Below are 12898 nucleotides of genomic sequence, written 5' to 3'. Positions count from 1 at the left end.
ATAAAGGAGCACCGTTCTTGAATGCCTGTCCTACGCTCGGACGCCTGGAGCAGGTGCTGAGCTGAATCGTGGGCACCCTGTGGGGTAGGCAAGACCCCCATCTGACTCATGGAAACCTAGTCTCAGGGAGCCTGCAAAACCCTCCCACAGCCACGGGGAGGGGCTGGAATGAGAAGCCGGGTCTGACTCCAAGCGCCGGGCTCTTCCTCGGGCAACTCTGGGAAGGGCCCGCGGAGGCGGGGGAGGCCGAGTGCCAGGAGAAGCTCTTAGGAGCCAGTTTGTCTCTTCTGTGTGCAGATGACTCGTTTCTGCTTCTGGGTAACAGTACAATTATTCTGTTACAAATAGTTAACGTTTCTTCCCCCTATGTGCCTAAAAAGATGAAAACCACTGACAAAAAGCGAAAAAAAAAACCAAAGCCAAAAAAAAAAAAAAAAAAAAAAAAGAAATGCAACCCTTAACAACCTCAAACCCCCAAACATGTGCTGGAAAGAAAGTTCCAAAACGACAACCACCAGCTTCGTTGTCACTGTTCCAGGACGGCAATGTCGGAGCAAGTCAGAACTCTCAGTGGCAAAACTGCCAGCGGATGAAGGCGAGGCGGCTCTGGGCAGCGAGCTTGCCGGCCAGAACTGAGGCTGCGGCTCCCGGCTGCCGGGCACCCCTGTGACGGGGGCGGGTGGCAGTTCTTTGAATTCACTGATCAACCGGGAAGCATCCCGGAAGGGGGGCCATCCCTGCGTCTACACACCACTCCAACATCAGCCGATTTCAACAAGTTTACTAAAAACGACAGTCACGGCCTTGACAATACTGGTGTACACAGATTTTACAGGGCGGCTCCTGGGAGCCGGGTTTACAGAATCAGGTTTAACAGATGGGAGAGGCCTGAGGGAGGGCAAGCACACTGATTTTATTGAGAAAAAAGCTTATATACGGTGGGGTGGCTGAAGTTTAATAAATAAGGGTCAACTTATAATATATAAAAACAATAGAAACATTTATATGCCACATGCATATCATATAATTTAAGGTAATAATTTATATATGAGGAGAGATGCCAATTCATGTTCTTCCGATTTTTCTCGACAAGGCACACACACAGGACGTGTCAATCCGTATCCATCGCCAGCCGACCAGTTTGTTGTTTTCTGACGTCAGGGCCCGGACGTAGGTCTGGGACGTTTTGCACTGAGAGTTCCAGTGTTTATCGTCAATTCCCCTGCAACCGTTCTTGACGGGCCTGGCCTCCTTACATCTGGTCTCGTAAAAATACTGTTTGACGGGGGAGTTGCCCGTTTTGATCTCCCCCAGCACCGTGACCTGGTGTCCCCGGATGTCGATGGCTGACGACTTGTCGGTCACCCAGAGGCTCTCGCTGTCACACACGGAGTACTCCCCCCGGTGACTCTTGTGCTCCGCGTACCTCTTCCGCCGCGCCGTTCGGTTGGCCACCACAGGGCTGCCCACGTAATCCTCCATGAGGTACAGGGGCGGGGGCTGCAGGGGCGTGCTGTCGCTCAGCAGGACCCGAGGGGAGCTGTAGCGTCTCTGATGTCGCAGCAGGTCGGGGCCCACGGCCGCCACCGGCTGGAACTCCGACTTGGCGGGCTCTCCCTGCCCCGGCGCTCGGGGGCCCTCTGCTTTGGGCAGCGTGCTCTGGTAGCTTTCCTTCACGTCCACCATCTGCTTGGAGAGCTTGTTTTTCAAAATATCGGCCTGGATCAGCTTGATGATCAGGGAATTGAGCGAGTCTTCTGGCAAACTCCTTTGATCCATGCTGTTCCCTTGGATGCCACGGAGATAAGCGAGAAATATCACATAAAACAAGATGGACATCACCTTGTTCACCTGTAAGATCTGAAAAGGAAACGCAAGAGTTGAGAGCAGGCGGGGGTTGCTGAGTCCATGCCATCCTGGACCAGCTACCTGAGAGGCTGAAATCCCAGAGAAAGCAGGGTATCACCATCCCAGGTGAACGTCAGCGCTGCTCTGTAATGTCCAGAGACCAAGGCTGTCTGTTTCTTTCCCCTCCTCTGGGAACTACTGCCTCATACGAGCCCTCCTTTCCCTCCTAGACTTCCAAGTACCTTCGGCTTAACTGCCTTTCCTCCAGCACCCTGGCTGTGTGAGAGGGGAAGCGGGTGTGTGTGTGTGTGTGTGTGTGTGTGTTGTGTAAGTAACAGACAGAGGGTGAAATAATCTTTGTCACAAAGAAACCGAGAACATTACTGGAAGAACTACAGAACAGAAGAGTTAGGTCTTTCCTGAGGACCCAGGTCCCAGAGAGGCAGGTGCAGAGGCCCGCCAGGCACTCAGCCCCGCCAGGCACTCAGCCCCGCCCTCTTCCCTGGACAGACAGCACCGGCTGCCTTTGCATCTGATGGCTACTCTGTGCAGCCTGCTGTGTGTGGACGATGTCCTGACGCTTCTTTCAACGTCACTTGAGCCTGAAAAGACCACAGGCCACTCCATCTTGGCAGACTACCAAGAAATGGAGCCTGAGAATTATAAATGCATTATGTACGTTGGTTAATATCAGCAGCAGCCTTGCGACTGTCGCAGGAATCAGAGCTCTCCTGCCTCCCTTACCGCAGCCCCTGGGGTCTCTCAAAGGCACGGATACCTGGGGGCTGGGGGCCGGGTCACTTGCCTCTACACTGCAGCGTCAGAGACGGCTCGTCCTTGGCCGGGCCAGCCTGCCCTTGGAAATGGCCACGTGGGCCACGACCCACTCCGTGAGAGGACCTGAGTGTCAGGGTGCTCTCCCAAGCTCTCCGATGGACATACTTGCCAAGGCACCCAACTGATCCCCAGGACCCTCTTCTTCATAAGACGGCAGCCCTCCTCCCCCAATGCCCTGCTTGCAGAAGGTGGGGGGACATAGATCAAATTAATGGGCTGGACTTGCCCTGAAGAGCAAGATTCCTGGTTCATTTTTTGATTTTTTAAAATTTTAAGTTCTCATTACAAAATGTTCCTGTTAGTGGTGCTGGCTCTCACCCTGCTGTCTCCTTGTTTCAGCAGCATCTGGAGCATCGGCACTCTCGCTCCGTTACCATAGGAGAACCTCGACTCGGGCTTTCCGCTGAGTCCTTGCGGAATTGGAGGGCTGATCTCCACATACCTTCACGGCTGCTCTCTCCCTCATCAGAGCAAAGCCCAGGTTTTCCGAGGGCTGGCGCTGGAAGGAGGCTGTTCGGGCGGGGCGGGGCAGCTGCCCGAGGGGCCCCTCCTGCGCCCCGTGCTTCACAGCCCTGGCCTGGAGGTTCATTCTGTGATCACCATTGCTACCACCTCACTGCCCCCGGGGCTTTCTCGTTTCCTCTCTAAAGCTCTAAGCACGGAAAATAAAGTCATTCCCTTGGCTCCCCTCTGGTATTTCGAGAAAGACTCCCGCACCCAGGGGGACGCAGAAGGGAAATACACAACGGTGGCACAGAAACAGAAAATCAGCCCTGCTTGCCCAGCCCCAGGCCGGAGCCCGCCCGCGCTGACTCGTGCCCGGGGCTCACAGACGCGGCCTCTTTCCCCGTCGTGTCTGAAGACTGCTCTCTTGTCCCCAAAGGCCAACAACGTGGCTGTCCCCTTCCTCCAACTTCCTCCTCCTGGCTCCAGGCCTGTCTTTCTGATAAGGGGACAGCCTTCCTTCCATGGGAACCACTCTCTGACTCCCTCAAGGTCAAAGCTGAGAGAAGGATTCTAGCTTTACCGCCCATCCCTAGAGATGGCCCCAGGAATAGTATTATCCTGGGAAAACGGTTCCCACAGGACAGCTAATCTCCCCCGCAACCCTGCATCAGAGTGACATTTCCCTTCAGTCTTGCGGGCCCAACAAAATGATGCTTGAACGACACCAAACATGGAGCACGCGAGAATTACACTAGAATCACAGCCGCTCTCCCTCCCAACACAGAATACAGCTGCAATAAAATGATTCGGGATGGAAAGCCTATCAAAAAAACAATTTACTAAATCCCCCCAAAGCCCAGCCACTGTGAACCAAGAACGCCCAGGCTACGTGCTCGCGGGGAGACAGATCAGGTATGGTCAGCGGGGGGAGGGCCCAGGCAGAGTCCAGGTGCAGACGGGAAGGTCATGACCAGGATGAGCTGGGACAAACGCTGGTGGGTTGCGGTGCTTCACGGGCGGAACCAAAGGGTGTTAGACGGAGGAGGGCGTTTATTTTAACCCCTTCATTTTCTAGATGAGGAAAACCCAAACTGAAGTTCAAAGAGGAGGAGAGACACACGAGGGTGGAGATGGGCCCAGCCTCCCTTTGTGTCATTTTAGCATCGGGCTCCCATGCCCAACGCTCCAGCCCCGTCCCCTGGTCACCAGCCACGTAAGTGTTACAACCCAGGTGACGGTCACCTGGCACCACTTACATCGCCTCTCCTGCTGAAACTCCGCCCACCCTTCAGCGCCTGGTTCAGAAGCTAACTTCTCTATGACGTCCCACCTCCTCTGCATCCCCACGGAGGGCTTTCCCGACAGCTCTGGTGGCAGGTGTCACAGCCCTCGTGGCACTTCATGTCCAGCTCCCTCCTCCCAGGTCGGGAGCCCCTCCTTCCTACTTGTGCCCGGCTCTCCCCTCGGGTCACACCACCGTGAGTACGGAGTGGGCGTGTGACTCAGAGATGGACCAAGGGTGGCTGAAGGCAGAACCAGCTACCTCATGTGCAGGGGCTAGTGCAAAAACTGCTCAGAGGCCGGGTGGAGGCAGGAGGCGGCGCCACGTCTGAGGTGATGCTCTGAGCGCCCGGTGCCTGCTCCTTTGTGCCCTGGGGCTTCTCTTATAAAACCCACAGTCAAAGATAAAATCCTGCAGAATTTCAAGGGGGCAGCCACAGAGCATTAAACCCTGAGTGCATAGTCCCCATCACCAAGATGGCCTATGTTGGTGAAACAGTTTGCAGGTAAAGAGTGGAAGCTCACTGTTAATCAGGGGCGGGGCAAAGGTCACAGAGCCGTGGGAGGCAGGGGGCCGTGTTCCGGGCGGTGGACAGGAGCTACGACTTCAGCTGCACCCCGGCGGGGAGGGCCCGGGGTCGTGGACAGTGAGCAGGGGCCCTGAGACCGCCTTCTCTCCTTCCCCGGGCAGCGGTGGCCAAGGAGTGGGTGAAATGAGCAGGACGGCGGGAGAGGTCGGGACCAGCGGGGAGGCAGACTCTGTCGCTGACATTGCTAAGAATTGCCACAGCTCAGCGACCGTGCAGAAGCAGACTGACTTCTAGCGGACTTATTACCGTTTTTCAATTCTCGACAGAGAACTGTTCCCAGCGCTCCGCCCCTGGGAGCCCCAAAGCAAACTCTGCACGCCCTTCAAGTCCCAAGCACCCAAATTCAGCACAGAGACATCAGGTCAACACTGGTGGGGGATGGGTGGGACCGAAAAAAAAAAAAAAAAAGGAAACTATAAAAATCCCCAGATGCCCCTTAGCCTCAGTCCTACCCTTTTCTGGGTCTAATCTGTTTCTTACCATCAAATCCCAAAACTTGTCATGATGCTTTGGACTACGTTGTGGGAATAAATCATCTGTAGGCTGGTAAGTGTTTCTAAATATTTGCAAGGCTGCATTCAAACCCAGCTGGCTTCCTGTGGACTCCACTTTGATAATCTGCTCTCAGCTTTCTCGTCGAGAGCAAGGCCAAGAATGTTGCTAATAAAACTCGCCGAAGCACAGATGTTGAAGCTGGAGGGGGCTGCAGGGAACCACCTCATTTTCCCAAATAAGGAAACTGAGAGCTGGAGCGGTGATAAAGAGTTGTGCAAGGTCAGACGGCTCAAGGATGCAGAGACTGACGGAGACACTGGGTTCTCAAGTGCAACAAGGATCTCGTGGCTTGTGCGTGATCAAGGTCACTGTCAAGGGGGTGAATAACAGAACCTCTGCGAAAGCCCTGAGCATCGTGTCCGGCACACAGTGAGTGGTGCACTGGACGTGTTGGATGAACGTGAACCTGCGCTCTCTGTGGCATCAGAGACGCGGCCCACTGGCTCCCCCCCCCCCACACACCCACCCACCCCAGGTAGCAGAGGACTGGCTCCATTGTTGAAGGGGGGAGTGGAAAAGAAAGGCAAAGCCAGGCAAGGCATAGCAGTGACTTTTTCCATTTAGAGAGACTTCTCTGCTCCTTCTCCAGGGTGACTGCTGTTCACAGAGACCCCATGTAAGCCATGATCCTACTGTGTTGTCACTGTCTGCGTGTTTCCTCTTTGATGACACGGACACGTCTTTCTCTTCCACGCATCCCTGACGCCTGGCACAGGACCGCCCCGGGGTGGAGTCCGCTGGGCTATTTACTGAGTGAGCACCTACTACGAGCAGAACCTGCCGAGGCACTGCTTCCTGGCCTGGGCCTCTGTCTGGGCTTCTGCCAAGCCTGGGTTGGAAGCCAATCCCCTTTGCCTTCTTCTCCCAAAGAAAATACAGCGCTGGCTCTGAAGCAGGCCACGGTCCCCAGGCTTTTCTCGGCTCTAATTGGAAAAAGAGCTGTTAAAGACCTCAGCGAGACCCCTTCCCACACGCTCCCCAGTGCCCGTTTCCCTCGCTCGAGAGTTTTCCAAGCTCCTGACCAACTTACAGATGCTGTTCCCCTCCCTTAGAGATGCTTTCCCACATATGGGGCTTTCTCAGTCCCCGGAGCCACATTCCTGCAAGGTTTCACCATCCCTCAAAGTACTCAAACGAGAGCCACTGCTGATTCCTCCTTTCTGGCTCTGTTCACAACACACACGGAGGGTCTGAGGTAGTTAAGAAGCAGTGGAAATGGGGAAGAGGCTGGTGAGCAGAGGGGTTCAGGACCTGAGCCCACGGCACGCTGGCTGTGGCTGGCCACATGCGAGAGATGCAGGCTGCGACTGCCGCGCTCCTCTCCGAGACCTGCATCCCGACCACGTCCCCGGGCACCTTGCTGGTGGCACATGTCCGGAGCACATTCTTAGCCTGGCCTGTGGGAGCACCAAGAACAGAGATGCTCTGGGCCCAGAACCGACACACTTTGCATCTTTCATCTCGGTAACAACCCCACTGAGACAGGCACTGCCGTTCCTCATTTCAGATAGGGACACCGAGGCACGGGGAGGTTTAATAATCAGCTAACAAGCAGCAGAGCCCAGATGCGGCTCTGGAGCTGACGCTCTAATGATTACCCCGTGCTGTCTGTCCATCTTGTCTCTGCACTCACACGTGCTAGAGGAAGCTCGGGTTCCAAGCCTGGAGCCAGAGAGCTCAACCCAAGCCTCCAGGCAGCTCTCAGCAGTTTCCAGAGTCACCACTCCTGCTCCCTCCTCCCCAGATTCCCTACGAAAGTGCTCCTTCCCCAGAAGGTAAACAAAGTTAGGTTTCCTCCCGTCCCTGTCCCCTCGGGGCTCCATGCTCTCCAAGGTCAGGCCTCTGCGGGTGTCTGTTCCAGGGGCTGGAGCAGACACAGCGCTGAAGGTGGCACCTCAGACCCTGGGTTGGGCCCTGGGGCTGGAAATCGGGGTGATTTACACAGAAGGCACGAAGCCTCTGTTCTAGTTTTCCTTGCGGGAGGAGGCACGAGATCAAATGTGAAAACCTTTCCAATTTGCCAAGTTTTTAATATGCAAATTCAAGAGACTTCATTATTTCTCGTTCAGCCACATCCTCGGGAGGCAAACGCGCTTTCTGGCTGGGGTTAACGAGGACACTGTCCAGCTGTAACCAGGAGGACCTAATTCTTTGGAGAATTTCTGCAGCTCTGACACGGTCTCTGACGAACGCCCAAGGCTCAGAAGACCACATCCTGCCAGATAACCCTCATATCTTGTTCCGGGCGCGGGGGGAGGGAGAGAGGTGGGGAAGCAATCGCAAACTAGAATGACAAAAAGGAAAGGAATGTGGTGGAAACATTAAACTAAGGCCATATAACAGGGCTGGCAAAGCTTGTTCTTCTAACCTAATTGCAAAATTAATTCAAATTGGCTTTGTTCTGAACACGGGTCCCAAGGCCTTCGAATTAGCCAGTGGGGCCACTTGAAGATGTTCTGACCCCTGGCAGGGCTGGGAGCTGGGAGAGAGCGCTCCCGTTGGAGGCTCCACTGGGGATTGGTCTGGTTTTGGTTAATCTCCTTATTAATGAGCCGGAAGCAGGAGGGAGGAAAAATTTGGCAGATTAATTAAAATACACAGATGACGCTTTGAGGGGAGGGCGCTACAAACACTGGTGAGGACAGACCAGTGGCTCCCCAGCCCCCGTGGGGGTGGGCAACCTGGAAACCGTACAACGAGATTTCACTGGAAACGTGTAGGTTAACTCACAGGGGGCGAGATGCATCCAAAACCAACAAGGGAGGGAAAGGCCTGTGAAAGGACGGAGGGAAGGAGTGAATCGGGGCGGCTGGAGGGAGCAGGTGGGAAACGAAACGCACTCGTAAGGACGGGGTCGTGCGGGTGTCCACGGCGCACTTTGCTCTTTGCGCACCTCCACATGGCAGCCACACTTACACCCCCGTCTTAGGAAGCACAAAGAGACATAAATTGAGCTTTAGAGAGGGCGAGAAATCGAGCTGCGATCAGAGAACAAGCCAAGGGCTGTCACCAAAGATGCTGACCAGCATGGCTAAACTCCCCAGCACCAGAAGTGACCCCCTCTCTGTGCTGTACACTTGGTGAGACCTCCTTTGAGACCCCTGGGCGGGTCTGCATCACACAAAGTCAATATGGGCGATGGCAGAGATGGGGAGATGGGTTCCTACCGTTCTTAAAAAAACCCGCCACTCTGCATAGTTCCTCTTGTTAAAATTTACTGAACTCGGGGGTTTTGAAACCGACTGTCATGGCCCACACTTTGCCCACAATCTGAAATCGGACAAGGTCCTCAGTTATCAGGGGATGCTGGCTTCCCTGTGGAAACAAGACCCACCGGTAACAGAGGAGGTGGATTCAAGGATGAAGCAAAACAAAACAGAGACCTCAGAAGGGTGACTCACCTCCCTCACAAAGGAACTGCTGAAAGAGGTCCCCCTCGGAGACCAGCAAAGGAAGACTGGAGACCCCTGAGTGGACGAGGAGCCAAGACCCCCAAAGCAAACTGAACCGCCCTGAGCTGAGAGCTGGAAGCCGGGAGTTGGTTTCGCACAGTTGGTGGAGGAGGAATTTTACATCGTTCAAAGCGTACCCTCCTCTGGCCCCAGGGCAGTGGGAGACGGGAGGCACGGCGCGTGTCAAAGCAATGCAACGCGCACCGGCGGCGCCAGGCGAGGGCAGTGCAGGTCTTCCCCAGGCCAGCGAACCCTCTGGCTTGGCCCCCTCTTGGCAAAGAGATCTAAAAGGAGCGTGGTATGCGGGCACAAGCCCCAGGAAACCCAGATTGACTCTATCCTTTACGCACCACAAACTCTCCTTTCACGGCCGGAGGGCGGACAAGGAAAAATCTGCAGAGAAAATCTGAGTCAATCCAGCGACTGGCCATCCTGGTGCTTATCTAGTAAATTCAGTCGTCTTTGTTCTGGGCCCGAATACTCATCCACCACGACGCTTAAAGATGTGCATGCAAGAGCTGGTGCATGCACACACATGCACGCACACACGCTAACACACACGCACACACACACACGCGCAAACACAGGCACACCCACGCGCACACGCACACACACATGCACACAGCAGCCTCCCAAGATGAGGATGGGTTACAGTGGGGCTAGTTCCAAATTACTGTATCATTTAATATTGAGATATTTTGATTTTGGTTTTCTGCATCTGTGTCCACTCCATTTGCCAAGTGTGGAAACACACAAGGGAAGGTCCCTTCAGTTACACGGACAGTTGTGGGTATGGCTGCCATTAAACTCTCAGCAGCAGAGAGTAACGGTCCCCAGTGGGGGAAGCTGCTGGGTCTAGATTTATGCCTCATGTTTGGGTTGGGTTTTTTTTGGGGGGGAGGTAATTATGTTTATTTATTTGTTTTTTTTTTTTTCTTAAATGGAAGTCCTAGGGATTGAACCCAGGACCTCATGCATGCTACGCACGTGCTCCACCACTGAGCTCCACCTTCCTCCTGGGTTGGGTTTCTGTGTCAAGTGTATGTGTTGCCTGCCAAGTGCTACCCAGCTGGAAGTTAACAGTATCACAAGGGAGGGGCGCTGGATAACGATCTTTAATAAACAATAATAAATAATGATGATGATGAACAATTATCTACTTTGTCTACTCAGCCAAAAACGGGTCTCCAAATGGCAGAGTGAGGAAATTGGCTTCATCCTGAGACCTGGAAGCTAAGGGGAGTCTCAAGGCAGGACTTCCACGCATGCTCTGGGTGCCTTGTCCAAACCAAGACCACAGCTGGCTTGGCAACACCCAAACATGTGACTCCAGCCACCCGCGCGGCAGCAGCAGTGGCAGCGGCGGTGAGGCCAAGGTCAACCCAAGACATCAAGGTTTGGCCCCACGAGGACTTGGCTGCGGTGACTGTGGTCAGACGGCCGGCTTCCTCCTCCAGGCTTGGCCACCAGGCGTGTGTCAAATATAGCCTGCATCTCCCCATCTCGCCTCCCCCGGCCCACAGCTGTCCTCCTGCCACGAGGATGAGGGATTGGCAGCTGGTCCGTGGCTGCCTCTGGGCTGGATGCTCCCTCCAGGAAACCGCACTGCCTGAGGACCCAGAGGGCCCAGGCCTCCTTCCACGCTGCTGGGAGTCCCCCTCCACTGCCCGCCTGGGGCCACCATCCTTCCCCTGAACCCCCTGCCGGACCGGAAACCGAGGCAGGGGAGGCATCTCCGCGGAGATTTCCCGCGCCTCTTTGCGCCCACTTGCACAGCGAAGCCGAGAGGCACACGCACAGGAAGGAAATCCGTCTTCCGCCCAAACCCGAGTGTGTGGGAGGCACTTCATAAACGTTACGACGCCCGTCCCAAACAGTCTGCTGACTCTTGTCCCGGGCAGCTGGGCCAGACTAGGAACCAGCCCAGAGCTGGTCCTCCGAAAGCAGTTCTGGCACCAACACTCGGGCCCCAAAGCTGTCTTTAATCACCGACACAGTTACAATAATCACTTATAGTAACAGCCAGTATTTACTGAGCCACACCAGATGCGGAGGCTTTGAGAGACGCTCTGCATGGATTAACTCAATTTGTCCTCACGGAGACGAGGCTTATCCCCCCACTTGCCAGCTGAGGAAACTGAGGCTCAGAGAGATTCAATCGTTTTGTCCAGATCACATGTCAGTGGAGAGGCGGAGGCAGGGTGCAAATCCCCACGTGGCCCCCGGGCTCTGCGTTCAGCCAGTGCTGCGGGTCCCCCCAACTCTCTCCAGGGAGTCTAAGGCACCTGCCCCCTGCCTGCAGGGAGTGAGGCGGCAAGCCCCACGCTGGCACACAAACGCTTCTTTCCTCTTCAGAGAAAGAGAGCTCCAAGACAGGCCCTCTGAAGTACAGAGAGGACATTTCACAGTCCAAGGCTGGGCGCTGCCAACCCACAGCGGCTGAGCCGCTGATCCGTGCAACCCGGAATAAGGAGCTCACTTAGAATCTGGGCTTCCATTTCCCTAAATGTTCCACATTCCTTTTTTCTCCTTCCTTATTTGATGGTGAAGAAGACCAAGAACCCAGGGATTTTTGTTAAAAAAAAAAAACAACAAAAAATTGGCTGGATTTTTGAAGGTGAGACAGATTTCGGACTATTTGGTTTTCATAGGTTTTAGTGTACTGACAAGGAGAAACAAAATCACATGGGTTCCTGGCACATCTCCCGCGCTCTGCCACTACTGAGCGCTGTGGCCGCGGGAGAACCTCCGCTCGCCCCGGGGTCTCCGTTCCTGAGGGGCTTCTCCGCAGGGCAGGTGCTGGTGCTTAGGGTGGTCCTCCGCGCTTCAGCTCTGTCTCTCCATGAAGCCTTGGCCGCCGCCTGCTGAATGAGAATCGCGTCCCCCAGTCACGGCACTCACGCTTTTCCAAATGCCATCTGGGGAGGCCTGATCCCTCCTGGTTAGGAGTCATGTAGGAGAATGCCGGCGTACTAATTAAGCCATGGTTCTACAGCCATTTTGACCCTTTTTAGAATGTGATAAAAGCTAAAGAAACGTCCCCCTAAAAACCACACGCGTGCACACACAGGAAACATTTTGCAAAAAAAAAAAAAAAAAAAATCTGCAGATACTAACTGCTATATATAAAATAGATAAACAACAGATGTCTTCTGTAGAGCGCAGGGAACTGTATTCAGTACCTTGTCGTCACCTGTGATGGAAAAGAACCTGAAAAGGAATGTACGTGTGTGTATGGGTGACTGAACTATTATTCTGTTCACCAGAAATGGACACAACATTGTAAACTGTACTTCAATTGAAAAAAACCCAGGCAGCGCACAGACTCCTCAGCGCCTAGCCCAGAGGCCCGCGGGTCCGAGGTGGGGACTCCTGAGCCCGCGAGTCTTCCACAGGTGCTTCCCACCTATTGCGCCTGTGCACTGCCCGCCCGCTGTCAACCCCGAGGCATTCTTCACCAGACAAAGACCCTCAGCACTGGTCTCATTTTCTGGTCCTCCCTGCTCCTCTGTGTTCTTTTGAAGCTACGGGGCCAGGCACGGGCATCGGCTCTGCCAAGATTCTCACACGGTGGGAAGGCCATGGCAGGAAAGGACCGACCCCAGAGGCGACAGTAAGGGAGTGGGAGAGACAGGGCCAGAAGCCCGCCCCCCAAGGCCCACCTGTGCTGCTCACCTGGGCAGAGACGCAGAGGGAGACCAGGCTTTTCCGAACAGGGCCTTCAGCAGAGCCTAAGGCCACTGCACGGGTGGCTTTTTGCCTTGTTTAGGGAAAAACGGGAGAGAGGAGAGAATGTCTCCCAAAGCCACCGTGCCTGCAGCCCAGAGTGTCTGCACGGAAATCTGTGTTAGAAACTGCTCCCCTCCCCCGCCCCCACCCGGGAGACGC

The 12898-nt window shown here is 54.7% G+C and overlaps 1 protein-coding gene across 2 annotated transcripts in view; it reads right to left on the bottom strand.

Moving 5' to 3' along the window:
- Nucleotides 1-889: 889 nt before the first annotated feature.
- NTF3 (neurotrophin 3) overlaps nucleotides 890-12898 on the bottom strand; it is a 62466-nt gene continuing 50457 nt past the window's right edge. The window contains exons 1-2 of one of the 2 annotated variants that reach the window (XM_010957749.3): nucleotides 3004-5972; nucleotides 890-1860 (exon numbers count right to left, since the gene is read on the bottom strand). In XM_010957749.3, the coding sequence (XP_010956051.3) occupies nucleotides 1066-1860; nucleotides 3004-3039 (831 nt within the window). In that variant the 5' untranslated portion in view covers nucleotides 3040-5972 and the 3' untranslated portion in view covers nucleotides 890-1065. Of the gene's footprint in view, nucleotides 1861-3003; nucleotides 5973-12898 lie in introns of those variants that run through there. The other variant, XM_074357378.1, reaches the window with a different exon arrangement.

Source organism: Camelus bactrianus, chromosome 34 (assembly GCF_048773025.1).
Source record: "Camelus bactrianus isolate YW-2024 breed Bactrian camel chromosome 34, ASM4877302v1, whole genome shotgun sequence".
In the NCBI taxonomy this organism is placed as follows: Eukaryota; Metazoa; Chordata; class Mammalia; order Artiodactyla; family Camelidae; genus Camelus; species Camelus bactrianus.
This window is presented reverse-complemented; position numbering and strand designations above follow the sequence as displayed.